The following is a 14,455-nucleotide window of genomic DNA, read 5'->3' as shown; positions in this document are numbered from 1 at the left end:
CAACGCTGTCAAGCATTTTGTTAGTCTGTTTTTTTAACATGAAATGAAACCGTGGACTCAGGCGTCCGTCTATGATTGTGAATGTCGATCCTTCCGAGTTTTCTACGCTGTATTTTAGCTCTCGAAAAATGGAGGTGTTCTTGTGGGAAGGAAAGCTGGGAATTCCGGATTAGCATGAGGGCGGCTGGGCCATACATAGATTTACTCATTTCCAGAGAATCCAAAGCAAATTAATGTCCATGTCAGATTTGAAACATGGGGTCGATGACGACACGGCCCTCCCTTCAATCCTCCCTCCTCCCCCACTAAGAAATACTCCCTCCTTTCTTTTATAACTGTCGTTTAAGGAATTGCACACCAATTAAGAAAAGTTTTCATTGCTTAAATCTATACACCACTTTCCTTTTATACCCTCATTAATTATTCAATTCGCCCATGTTTTCTCTCACTAGTATTAAATGGTGCTGTTTGCAATGCAAACTAACTCTCACCAAAGGGGTTCAACAGACTGTGAGAAAAGAAGAAAGAATATGGAAGGGCAGAGAGAGAAGCAATAATTACTAGGAGTAGTAATTAAGAATCCTGTAAGAGAGATAAAAGGGTAAAATTGTAAAAAAATAATAAATGCTGCATGGGGATAGTAAAACGACAGATAAAAGTACTTAAGAGCAAATTCCTTAAACGACAGTTATAAAAAAAGGGAGGGAGTAATTGCAAACCCATATGAAATATCTAAAAATAAATAAATCAATAAATACGTAGATTTGATCCGTTGCAATTATGTACGCAACAAAAAAAAAAATGGTATTGCATGACTTAAAATATATAATTATTACCCAGACTACCATGTCCTTCTCGGGAATTTTCTACCGTTAGGAATACCTGTTTTCTACATTACTTAAACTGCCCTTTCAGTGTTTGATCTTCTACAGACGTTCCTAGGGCGCTTTCAAGATTCCTTCGCCACTAGATTCAACCGTTCAGCGAAACAAAATACTGATCAAGAACGAGAACTTAATTTTGGCAATGTTTTTCTTAAAGAATGAAATTACCTTGCTGACTATTTGGCTAATGAGTTCTGTGATTCAAATGTAATGCTTCTCATACAACTACTTCATTTTGTTTAACATTAGATAAAGGGTTTACTTAAATTAGATAAATTCAGCTGATGTCATTTTCGAATATCTTCCAACATATAATTCGGGATAATCTCAAAAATCTCCCTTAAGGTTTCTAACAATTGCAACTACTTTTCCTGAGGTTTGAAAAATTACTGAGACCTCCCTCAGAAGAAAGTATGTCTTGGTAACAATCGGTGATGTAAGTAAAAAAAAATCCACCTAATATCCAATATATGCAAAACAATTAAGTGCTAAAAAGTCAACTACCACTACTATTCGTTAAGTGAAGATCTCAATTTAGTTTTTTGGAAGAAAATTCAAGCCATGTTTTGAAAGCATCATCTAGAGTAGGACGGGCCAGACCGGCCATTGTTTCAGTTAGTCCAGGAAAGCATATTATAAACCGCATTAAATCTAGAGTAGGCCATTTTGCCAACAAGGCAAATTACAGGGTGCAACCCATACCCTCCATTATTTTCTTCCCTTACCTATGTTTTAAAACAATGAATCATGGCGCTTCGTATTATACTACGACATAGGCAAGTACAAAAAACCTACTTGCACTACTAAAACTAAATAGTAAATAAATAATCCTCAACAAAGTACAACTACTAAACAAATACTAGTAGTACAATTGAACTTCCCACGAAAGAAATAAAAAAGAAAAGGTAACCATAGCATACCCGTATGGACACGAACCGGTTTCTTGGAGCAGTAAAAAGAGAAATAGGAAATTGAAATCCGTGGGTGGTTAGTTATCTGTACATACAAAAAAGCTGTATCTATAGTTTCCACGCCACATGTGTAATTAATTAATTATCCCGCTACAGTACTATCTTATATATTGTTGATGAATTAGGAGATGTATTACTTGAGAGTTGAGAGGAAGGGATTTGATTTTAGGGTTAATTACATTTACCTCCCTTGTGCTATAGTCAAAATACAAGTAGACCCCCTTAGATTTGGAAAATAACAGTCACCCTTCATTGACTAAACATGGATCTAACAAATGAGCCCTGCCCATTAGTTTATTAACGTCTGTTTGTCCCAAGCTAGCCAAAGAATATTCAGAAGTCCAAGATTACCCCCTACGTCTTCCCAAAATAAAAGGAAAGGACAAAAAGAAAAAACATTATAAATAGATGAAAGAAAAGGGCAACAGAGAAGAGGAAAACAATGAAAAACCCTAAGTCGTTGGTCTGCCTCCATCGTTTGTTATTCTAAAAACCATCGCTACCTTTGCATGTGTATTCACCATTCCTTTTTCTTAATATACCAACCCAAAGAAAAGAGCAACAACATCTTTCAAGTCCTACTCCAGATTCCCATGATTATCCTTGCTTCATACATAGATCTAAAGCTTTGGTGGCACTAAAAGCAGATCAAATTACCAACTTTTCAACCGAAAATCAATTGAAAAGGCTCATATGAGCGGTGCAGGGGATTTTGGAATCTGAAAAGGCTCATATCAGCCAAAAATCAATTGAGACATCCGTGGTGGCTAAGTTTGATGTTGAAACCTTGCCGTAGGAGAAAACATGAAGGAGAAGCGAGGGAGGAGTTTGAGTATGTAAAAATTGCGTCCGGAGAAAAAGTGTAGAAATTAACATCACTGCTATTGAGGAGCAACTTTTTTTGGCTAAATATGAATGATGTCAATTCATGAAGAAAACTTGGCTTTGTGAGTAATTTTCTTTTTATCACAACGATAATATTTTTATAACCTAATATAAGGGGAGGGGGAGTCGATAATAGTTAAATCATCATTGGATTCAGCCACTGAAGGCTTTATGAATAATTGTTGTGGTTACATACGTTCTACAAAGGGCACATGGTTGAATTAAGTAGGCAGAATCAAAATACTTTGTTCTGGTTTATCAGTTAGTAAGCTACTCTTTACAAATTACAATTAGACTTAACTTTGTTTCCTTAAAAAATAAAAACTATAATCTTAGTATTAGCTGTAAGCCGAATGAGCCTTCTTTAATGATTTGGCTGTTATGATTTATAAGTTTTACTAGACTTGTCTGAAGATAGGTAGGTATAAAATTGTGTTTAGCGATAAAAGATGAGAGATTTGTGGGTTGGTTTGATTGGCTGTCCTGAATATGATGACTAGTATTTGATGGTTTATAGCTTCTTCTTTTTTTTCATCTTTCTTCTCATTTAAGGGGTATGTTTGTCCATACATGTAGAATTTTAACGACATTTAGCAAGTGTCACGTCAAAGGGGCTGACTGTTATTTTTCATACCTAAGGGGGTCTATTTGTACTTTGGCCAAAGGACAAGGGAGGTAGATGTAATTAACCCTTGATTTTATTATTGCTCAACCCAGAAGCGGAAGAAACTTCCTTCCAGAGGCCTACAAAGCCCCCATGAGTACCTGACGGCACGAACGACTTCGAATTATCAAGATTTCTGAGTTCGCCCCCACCGAGTCAGTTCGCTTTCTACTCGCTTCTCTCCATTTCCAATTCGTATAGTCTCAGGTAAATTTTCCCCGGCTGTCGTTCCAAATCAATCCAATGCGAGCTTTCTCTTAGAATTGTTGTTGGATGCATACTTGTTTTGTCGTTCCTTATGTTAGCACCTGTCCTTTTGCTTTTCTTATTTTGCTTTGATCCTCTTGACCACGCTGACAATGTCGGTGTGAATTGTTCCAATATTTGGTTCATTTGAGCAATACAAGCTGGTTTTTTTTTTTTTAATAATTATCCTTGGCATGTTCATTGTTCCTTGATCAAATGTTTTTGTAAAGAACTAATTAATGTATTTGTTCAGTGCTAATTATCCATAGGGGCTTTGGATCTGATATCATGACATTGTGTTTAGTTGTGGTGTTGAATTTTCTGGTGTATTTTTCTAGTCGCACTTATTCATTTGCTTACGGAATTATTTTGCTTTTGATTTGTTATCTTGGACTGTATGGATGTAGAACATAACGTTAGTGAATCACCTAAGTGTATTTCTCTTTTTTTTTTTAAACCCATCTAAGCTGTCCACTTTAGTCGAAAACATTGCAGAATACATGTGTGTTAATTCCCTAGTAATGAATTAGGAAGGTTATATTGAGTCCAATATCCTGTTACAGAAGTAGATCACTCATTATCTAGAAAGAAATTAAGTTCAAGAGCAGTTAATCCATCCTTCAATGTAACTTAATCAACTCTGGTCATTGCTTCCAGGTTAGTGATGATTTTTCTTTTCTTATTCGGTTAAAGCTGGTGAAAAAGGAGGATTAGATACACACTGCACAACCTTTTCCCTTGCAGCATGCATTTCAAGTAACTTCTAAATCAAAAAGTTACTGGCTTTCTATATTAGGAGTTAATTGCTTACCGAGCACCAAAGTATATTTTTTTATAGACACTGAGTATTTTCTGCTGATATGTGACTTATTGTGACCCTCTCATTTGACATACAACTGGACCTTGATGCAGTCTGTCAATCTTATATCAGCTAAAGTTCAGCTGTTTGTCATCACAATTTAAGGCTCCAGCCTGTGATATAGCTGGAGTTTTGTTTCCTTTTCCAGCCGAACCCTTTGGATTGATTTTCCTTGCTCTCGAAAGCACTTTAATTCGTTATGCGACGCGTGTAAAAATATTTGTCTCTATCTCAAACTGTGAGTTAAAATCTTGATGCTACTTCCTAGCCTGCCCCATCAGGTCCATGTTCCTTACTCTTCCAATTTATGCTTCGTGTCAATCTTGACATATAAACTGTTGTGAAGCACCGACAACTTTACTCTTGGAGGTCAGAATGAGAAATTTGATATTGCTTTTTGTATACACATGTCAATATGCAGTTCTTTGCTCGTGCATGCTTCTCTCCTTTGGCATTGATATATATTGATGGGAGTGGATTCACTTTTGAATGAGTTTTTCTTCTCTTCCTTGCATAGTTCTCTGTTCACATAATACGATAACCAGGAGCATATCATTTCAGGATGAAGGCACTTATTCTTGTTGGAGGCTTTGGGACTCGTTTGAGGCCACTGACACTAAGTGTCCCTAAGCCACTAGTGGATTTTGCTAATAAACCAATGATCTTGCATCAGGTATGTCACTTGAAAATTCATTTTTGCATTTGTATTGTTGTGGATTATGTTGATGCATATAAACTTCCAGCATCAGTTCCGCTTCAAAGCCGTCAAGTATAGTTCAAGTTTCACTCTGATTTGGCTGTTTTGAAGCCTAAGCATGCTACATCATATCCTGGTTTCTGTGATCAGATGTAGAACATGTGATTTCAAACTCTTTGTTCAGATATCAAACACAACTGCTATCTATGCATGCACGTGCTGCATGTTCACAATGCAGATTTTTAAGTTAGTGTAGGCCTGCATGTTAATCATGTCAGTCTTGGTGATTTCAGATTGAGGCTCTTAAGGCTATTGGAGTAACTGAAGTGGTTCTTGCAATCAATTACCAGCCAGAAGTAAAATACTAGAAGGCCTCTGTCATTTTTGAATTTTACGATACATTTACTAAGGAAGCACTAAACTGAACGAGACTTCTTGTCATAGGTGATGCTGAATTTCCTGAAAGACTTCGAGGAAAAGCTTGGGATCAGGATCACATGCTCACAAGAGACTGAGCCACTTGGAACTGCAGGCCCCCTTGCTTTGGCTAGGGACAAGCTGGCAGATGGTTCTGGCGAGCCATTTTTTGTTCTGAACAGTGATGTTATCAGTGAATATCCACTCAAAGAGATGATTGAATTCCACAAATCGCATGGGGGTGAGGCTTCCATTATGGTAACTAAGGTAAAGTTCTGCTACTTAAACTTTTCCTGGCTTTGCATGTCTGGATCACTATTGGATTTTCTGATTTCTGAGTTCAATGAACCACACAGGTGGATGAACCTTCAAAATATGGGGTTGTTGTCTTGGAAGAAGCCACTGGACAGGTGGAGAGGTTTGTGGAGAAGCCAAAACTATTTGTTGGCAACAAAATTAATGCTGGCATTTACCTTCTGAACCCTTCTGTTCTTGATCGAATTGAATTAAGGCCCACTTCAATTGAGAAAGAGGTTTTCCCAAAAATTGCAGCAGAGAAAATGCTTTATGCTATGGTTTTGCCTGGGTTCTGGATGGACATTGGACAGCCGAGGGATTACATCACTGGCTTGCGGTTGTATCTGGATTCCTTGAGGAAGAAAGATGCCTCAAAATTGGCTTCTGGAACTCATATTGTTGGAAATGTTCTTGTGCATGAGAGTGCCAAAATAGGAGAGGGTTGCTTGATTGGACCCGATGTTGCAATTGGCCCTGGATGTGTGGTTGAGGCAGGTGTTAGACTCTCACGCTGCACGGTAATGCGTGGAGTTCGCATCAAGAAACATGCCTGCATCTCAAGCAGTATCATTGGTTGGCACTCGACAGTTGGGCAGTGGGCTCGTGTGGAGAACATGACCATTTTGGGAGAAGATGTTCATGTTTGTGATGAAATCTACAGCAACGGGGGTGTAGTTTTGCCCCACAAAGAGATTAAATCAAGCATCTTGAAGCCAGAGATTGTTATGTGAAACTTTGTTGCTAGCTCTAGGTGATAGAGACTTCATATTTCTCATATTTATGTGTGTTCTTTCCCCCCTTTTTTTTGGCTCCTCTTCAAATGTAAAATTTAGCCTGAGCAAGTTTGAGTGACTTGAGCAATTTGGTGCAAGGTTGATGTCTGTTGTGAAAGGATACAAGTATAGGTCACTGGTGTGAAATATGTAATATTTTCTGTATATAGAAATAAATTATTGGTTGTTGAAGAACGAAATGTAATTTTAGCTTCCCGTTAAACTTTCAATAAGATGCTAGCATTGTGTGTACCGTAGTTTGTCATCCAGGAGTTAAGGCAGGGAATATTTTTTGTTTCCTGCTCTAACAGGTATATGCACTTTGTAAAAGGGCAATGCATGTAGTAATCCGCAGGAGCTGCATTTCCGAGTATTACTATCAATATTTAGCCTGCTGGACTAAATAATGTCCATCTGCGTGTTGATAATAAGAAGGGCAATGCATGTACCCTTCTGTTTTCATGATTTCATTCACTTCCGATTTTGTCGGTGGTCTTGACATGGGATATGGATAAAGCGGATTCAGCAAGGACACTTTAGGATTCTTATCTGAACTTGATATTGACTCCTCAACTTTATGTCCCCATCCCTTTCAAGGATGGCCAGGCCCATAAGGACCAGGGGCAGGACGGCAACAGTTCCTGAAGGCGTAACTCTGTTTGCACATGGTGTAACTTTCTTTCAATAATGTATAATTTTAGAACAAAATTTTGTGAATCTCACACATGTTAAAAATGAGGTATAAAATAAGATCTGGACCGTACCATTTTTTTGGACCAAATCTTAGCCGTGAACCGTTCCTGCCCCTCTTCCGGCCAACACATGGTGTAACTTTCTTTCAATAATGTATAATTTTAGAACAAAATTTTGTGAATCTCACACATGTTAAAAATGAGGTATAAAATAAGATCTGGACCGTACCATTTTTTTGGACCAAATCTTAGCCGTGAACCGTTCCTGCCCCTCTTCCGGCCAATAAAGAGGGGGATGAGAAATGGGGTATTTTCTGAATCGTTGGGGTGGGTATGCATTAGTTAATTCTTGTTTAAAAATATAAAGCACTGAATAACACAAGAATAATGTTAGTGGCTTTTGTAGTGTGGGGACCGTATTACTCTCAATTCTACACCTTTTAGTACCAACATCTGCCACTATATGGCAATTGTCACTATATGTGGCGATTTTAATTTGCTATCTTCGATGGAGTCTCCACTCACATAGACTCCATCGAATCCCCCTCCCCCCTCCTCCTAGATTAGGTTATAGGAATCCTATCATTGTGATAAAAAAAAAATAGTACCAACATCTGCTGATGGAGCTCTGATTTCTTTGATACCATCTACATCATGACCTGTAAATGGGCTTATTGCTTCTTTTACTCTCTCTTCTCATGCTTCCTACTTTGACACTAACTGTGATTAGGCAAATTGAATCCTAAAATTGAAATAGAGCTTGATATTCATGATTTCTGGTCTGATTTCACTCCCTACCTCCACAATTGCCGTTGAATTCAGTAGTAAGTATGTGGGGTGGAAGAGCAACTGGAATGTTTGTTTGACAGCGAGGGTGTGCCTGAAGAATGGAAGTCACTTGTGCTAAGACTGCTATTCTTACCATGTCTTCACTCCATCAACTATTATAGCAGACATCTTAAGAGGGGCATGTTTGTTTGTTCGTGTAGAGAATCATTGAAATGTTAATGCTAGGCATCATTTTCGCCTCAAGTCACGCAGCAGTTTACATCTCTTCTATAAAATCAGCACAAAATACATTGCTTGATCAAAAAAACCAGCACATTTATGTGATTAATTAGTTGGCGTTTAGCCCTTAATTGATGATTGAAGGTTAACGATGACTGCCACATTAGTGAAGCTAAGCTTCAAAAAGCAACTGCCAATTCCGCACACTACACAGATGACCTCCGAATTGGAATTAAGATCTCGGGGTATCTAGTTCAGGAGATGGGCACAGTTCAGGAAACAGGAATTTGGTCCTCGTTGCCAGGATTCAAAGATTTACAGCTATTTAACAATTCTGGGTCCGGCACGGCCCTTCATACATGTACTAAACTAACGAAGAAGCATTATCGTCGTCTACAAATATGCATTGCCTCTGTGTGAGCTGCAAAAACAAGTACATGCTGAATCCACTTAAAATTCGGGGAGAAACAGCGCTGCTGTGGGAAAGAACCCGATCAACTTGATCATATTACTAGCTCATCCAGATTTATTCAACAAGTCAAACCCCCTGTTTCCACCCACTCGATGGAGAAATGGAGGGACCCAGATTCCAAAGCGAAGGACCATCAAGCTCCAAACAAGAATCAAGAAGCAAGCCATTGACAGAGAAAAAGAGATGAGCTATTTTCTATAAGCTGTGTCAAAATTATATTTACAAGCGGAAAAATTGCGCTGGCATGTGGCTGTGGCAAAGAGTGACAAAGGAGTCAAGCTGAAGCAGCAAGCAAAAACATGACGTAGGAGGATATTGCAAGGAGAAACCATGAAACAAAAGCCAATCCTACAGATATCTGAAACATATCACAGGATAGTTTGGTCTCGGTTCTGCAAATAGTTGTGTCTTTGATAAGAAGAACAATTACGCCTGCTGATGAGCATGAAGCTGCAAGTGACAGAGTTGCAGTGACCTGCATTACGAATCAGATGTTACACTACAAGTTTGACGAAACCTCAGAAGTGAAAGAAAGTACAGAACATCTGCGTCCTAAAAACAATAAACTCATCACAATTACAAAGAAAAAACAGCCGTTATTTTTGGGGGCAACATAGATCGATTCAAGATAGCATTGATGACTGCTTGTTTTAAGAGGTTTGTGTACAGTTTCTTATACAAACATGAAAGATCTGTGACATTTCAAGAGAAACTACAAAGCAGCATATTGGCTAAAATATCACAATATTTTCATTTAACCAAGCTTTTGTCACAATTGGTTCAAGGAAGAATTGGTGATGGAATTGATTACAAGAAACATTCTGAACTAAGAAATCTAGCAACTAGCTATGTTCATGAGAATCCCACATTGTAAGTACTCTAGAATCATCAGTGAACTGTAGGCAGCAATTTCTTTTATGTAAAAGACAGAAGCCTTAGCTCAAGATTGGTACTCATATCCATCAAGCTAGTGAAGAATTTATTATTTGCAGTAGTACCGTTGTGCACTCCAGTGATGACATAATACTAGTTTGACATAAAAATCCAACTTACAACTGCCTTAGAGCTTATATATAAAGTCTTTAATCTCAGATGTCCCTGTATGACCAAACGGAGCTCTCAGATTCTGATACTAAAAGCTCCAACCTAGTGCCTACAGGTTGAAATTTGTTACAGGTACCGCCAGAAGTATTATGTATACCAAGCAAAAGAATGTGTGCAGTAATAATTAAGTAAACAAGAGTATTGCATTCTACTGAATCCTGAATAAATTTTATATACAAATGCTGGACCAAGTGCCTGCTGATCTCATGAGTTCTTTTTACTCTTGTAAAACTGTATTTCTGGTCTCTCAAACTGAAAAGTTTCAATCTCTCATTGTGACAGTCCATTTAACAGTTGATGCTGTATAATACAGTTAAAAAATATGTATACGAATTTCAAAATGCTGAACAGTTTTAAAACAACCAAAACATGATTTTTTCTAATCTTCCAAAGGAATTGAGTCAACTAAAGTTGCTGCTTTCATTGATTGTCAGATGCAAGTAGCAGCCAGAGTATAACAATGAGTTAATATTCGTTATTGGAGCATATTTCAGAAACTGCTTTGAAAGCTTGGTATTGAATCAAGATGATCGTTATTAGGAGGAGAAATTAGATAATTACCCAATCACCAACAACAAACAAGCTGACGAATATGTGATTATGCAAGTCTCTCTTTAACCTCAAGGCATGAACATCAAAGCAGGCAAGTCCAAAACTCCACAAAAGCTGAAGCCCCATAGATGCTATCAAGTAGCTGATTCAAGGGTGAGCAATTAGAGCATGAACAAAACCTTGCGATTAAAAGTTTGGTGCCATTTAGAATATCACTATTAGAGCATGCTGCAGAATGGCAAAATGATTTGTTTATGCCCACAATTAGTCTATGTCCACACATATTCAATTCAAGAACAAATGCATTGTCACTGAGTAACTGCAACGGACATTTAAAGGCATTCTGAAGAAGAATAAGCTAAAGCTGGAAAAACATATTATTCAAAAACGATGTCCAAGAGAAAGAAAAAGGCTTGAGCCATTTTGCAAAACCTTCCAAGCAACAGCCTACTTGACTCTAAATCCAGTATCCGTAAGAATTTTAACATGCATTTTAATCTATGTTCCTTCTGTAGAATCAATGTTGTTGATCAAAAATAACTACAAGTTGCATTCAAACTCTGGATATGGAATGAGAATTGCAGCTAAGCACTTGAAACTTGACGTAGCAGATATATCCATGCCTGTGTATACTCAATTGTTATGACAAAAATTTTGACCTAATCAAAGAATTTGAGTAAAAACCCAACATAATGATCTCCAGTCCATATAATGCAACTCTAGTTCACTGTGCATGACTCAACATAGTACTCCAGCCTTGGTAAAAGCTTTTTCTCGGCAATTGAAATGCACACAAATACCTCAACATAGTCAATACAATTGCTATGCTATCAATTAAATGCTCAGCATCATAAAGTTTACTCATTTCTAGCATCAAAGAAACATATACTAGTTAAATAGAATAACCAAAAGTGGTTTTATATGGGACTGTAGGAAAACAAATTGATCTATCAGCACAGGCACGTGCAAAAAATTTACAATGCCAATCCATCCACATCCTCATAATTCCTCCACAACCACCTCGTCGGTCCCAGAAGTTTTAGGCAAATCCAGAAAGCAAGAAAATATATATCTGAAGATTGTTGGCTCCATTTTGACCATTTACCATACTCAAAATGTGGCTAAGCTTCTCCTCATTTCCTGTAAACAACTTGTTTTTAAGTATTGAAAGATTCACCATCTATTCAAGCAATTATAGGACTTAGCTTCAATCTCAATTTCAACACTGCAAACGCCCTCAAAGTATAGATGGAATCCCTTGACAAACCAAACCCATCCTTTTCTGAGCAACAATTAAAGCATACTTGCATAAAACAAAACGCGATATCTAGTCAGTCTATTTTGCCTAAATACGGATCAAAACAGAACGCCTTTACATGCTTTGAAGCCAAACGAAGGAACTCTTCCCACCAAAAAAGTAATGAACCCTTCCTAACAGACAATATTGAATTGGTTATATATACCAGAAGGCAGTTGCAGTTGAAAAACCAGAAGCAGAGGCCATAACCCCAAGAGAAGCAGCAGCAAAAAAACACTGTCCCATCCTCAACACCAGCCCACTCACCTTTCCTGGGCTCCCAAACAAATCCTTCATCCCTCCTCTACCCTTCTTTCTCAATCCTTCTCCAATAATATGCAGAGGACGAACAGTCTATTATCTGAAAGATTGGATCTTTAAAACAAAATGGTTGGATTCCCAAGGCAGATAACAAAAGGAAATTGCTTTAAAATTTGCAGAACATTCCCATGGGCTGAGACATGAAATGTTGCTCAGAAGGAAAAATGAAAAATAGAAAAAAAGAACCCTAATGATCTGTCAAACTGCTGAAGAAATGGGACATGGATTTAGTAGAATGGGTTTTATTTAATTGTGCTTTATCTATTGATGATGAAGAATAAATTAGTATTAAAAGGTTGAAAAGAGTAAACTACTAAAGGTCGGGAGCTGGGGGCCTCAGCATTTTGATGGAGCGGTTGCCTCTTTTACTTTCCAAATCATCTATCAGTAACTACCAGTAACTACGTAGATGCAAAGGAGCAGCTCTTTTTTGTTTCATCTTTTAACTTTTTTGACGAAATTAGCTGATGATAAATCATTAACTGTGCTCTATTTGGATTTTTTCGGATATATCAAGGATCTGATGGTCTGACTGAATACTAGTGTATTACTAGTAGCAATTAACTACACATGTACTCAATTAAGGTTGCGTTTAATAAAACTGAAATCTGAAACTAAATGACTTCTGAAACATGAGTTTGAATTCATTAAATTATTAAATTATTAAGTATGAAATCTAATATATTTGAGTGTATATCACATTCAGTGATAAGTGAATCACTTATCACTTAATCTTGGAACCAAGTTTTACTTAGAAAATTTAGTACGACTTAATTAATTTAAATGCTCAATTTTTTGTTATCAAACCGTCTAAATATGTTAAGATCTGAATCCATTAAATTTAAGTGTTAAATTGGATTATCAAATAGGGTCTAAGACAAATTTTTATTCGGCAAATTTTTTCATAAAAAAAGCCCAATTTGTAAACCGAATCGAGTTAGTTCAAAACTCCAATATAATTCACTTTTGAATTATCTTAAGCTCAAAATGAGAGATGCAAGAACACTTTTTGTTAGGTTCTCTTTCTATGTGTTTTTCTTTTCCATCTTTTGTGGCCATACTGTTTTAGAATCAGTTGCCGAACTTGTATAAGCAAAATCTATATCTATATGTATTCAGGAAGGGATTTTTAGCAGAAACCCTTTCAATACCTTCTAAACTTGTCATGCTTTTTTCTAGATTTTTGTATTTATTTTAATACATAAAAAAGTAGTGGGTTATAACCCACCTTATCACCAATCAATATTCCCACTATCTCACTCCCACTATCCCACTATCACCTTATCACCAATCAATATTCCCACTATCTCACTCCTACTATTCCACTATCTTAACTCATCATACAATCACTCTTACAAATTCTCCCACGTTTCCCATTCCAATTAAGAGTCCACTCCAACTATCTCTTAATGACCTTTTTTTTTTAATTCAAAATTGCGTCTTCACATAACACAGGAAAATACCGGAAAGCTATCCCATCCTGGTACCAGAACTCCGGTGCTCTTCTTAGTACGCATCATACTTCTTTTCTAGAACCTTCGGCAGACGTCACGAAGCCGGCGGTGACTACCTTTTAGTAAGTGACCCTGCTCATTTAGCTATTGATTAGTATTATTGTGTTTTTTCACCTTTGCCCCACTTATCTGCTATCCCAAATTCAAGTTGTCCTATTATTTAATATATTAAAATTTTTCACTCAAAATTTGTAGGGAACCCATCTAAAGTTTCCTCACCATGGAATATGCCTGCCTACAAGCATTTCAACAACAACTAGATTTCAAACTCGCAAGATTGCAAAGGAGGAAATATTTGCTTAGAAAACGAAACATATACCGCAACGATTTCACACACCAGTTGGAAAAGTTTCAACAAGTTTGCGTTGACGAAAGAAAAATCTCAAATCAAATCCGAAGGACAAAATCCAGGCTACACTGATTAAAACGTCGTTCGCATCAAATTAAAAATTCCGATACCGTGTTTTCTTTAAATATTATTCCCCAAATTGTAATTTTTTTTATTTTCGATTATTTCCAATAATATAATATGTCTATAATTTTTTTCCAACTCTTTTACTGATCAACTTAATTAACTTATCGAATTAATTCTCTCACCCTCTCTCTCAGTTTATTATTTGTTTTGGGTTCTCTATTGATTTTGTAAATGTATTGATTTTGTTTCTTTTGTGAGCAGTAGTGGAAGATATTATGTGCAGAGATTCCAGTAGAAATCAACCTTCTTGCGGCCGACTTAATTTTTCAGGTCAGTCCCCTCTACCTTTTAAGTATGTTTTGCTTTTGCTTTGCTTTTTGTCATGAA

The 14,455-nt window shown here is 37.0% G+C and overlaps 2 protein-coding genes across 3 annotated transcripts; one reads left to right on the top strand and one right to left on the bottom strand.

The window, feature by feature from the left end:
- Positions 1–2,284: 2,284 nt before the first annotated feature.
- Positions 2,285–6,945, top strand: LOC113730444 (mannose-1-phosphate guanylyltransferase 1). Of its 2 annotated transcripts, XM_027255120.2 has the most exons (6): positions 2,285–2,802; positions 3,458–3,611; positions 5,071–5,182; positions 5,500–5,562; positions 5,651–5,890; positions 5,980–6,945. In XM_027255120.2, exons 3-6 carry the CDS (start codon positions 5,072–5,074, stop codon positions 6,649–6,651), a joined length of 1,086 nt encoding a protein of 361 aa, XP_027110921.1. In that variant the 5' UTR covers positions 2,285–2,802; positions 3,458–3,611; position 5,071; the 3' UTR covers positions 6,652–6,945. The 2 variants fall into 2 exon arrangements, with proteins under 2 accessions (XP_027110921.1, XP_071934585.1); XM_072078484.1 differs by lacking the exons at positions 2,285–2,802; positions 3,458–3,611 and adding an exon at positions 4,568–4,878.
- A 1,719-nt stretch (positions 6,946–8,664) lies between these two features.
- On the bottom strand, positions 8,665–12,481 carry LOC113730443 (CASP-like protein 5B1). Its single transcript, XM_027255118.2, has 3 exons — positions 11,985–12,481; positions 10,531–10,663; positions 8,665–9,340 (listed from the first exon to the last, which is right to left on the bottom strand). Exons 1-3 carry the CDS (start codon positions 12,113–12,115, stop codon positions 9,140–9,142), a joined length of 465 nt encoding a protein of 154 aa, XP_027110919.1. The 5' UTR covers positions 12,116–12,481; the 3' UTR covers positions 8,665–9,139.
- Between the last annotated feature and the right edge of the window lie 1,974 nt (positions 12,482–14,455).

This window comes from Coffea arabica, chromosome 2e, assembly GCF_036785885.1.
Source record: "Coffea arabica cultivar ET-39 chromosome 2e, Coffea Arabica ET-39 HiFi, whole genome shotgun sequence".
NCBI classification, from domain to species: Eukaryota; Viridiplantae; Streptophyta; class Magnoliopsida; order Gentianales; family Rubiaceae; genus Coffea; species Coffea arabica.
The sequence above is the reverse complement of the archived record's forward strand: the minus strand, read 5'-3'. Positions and strand labels throughout refer to the sequence as shown.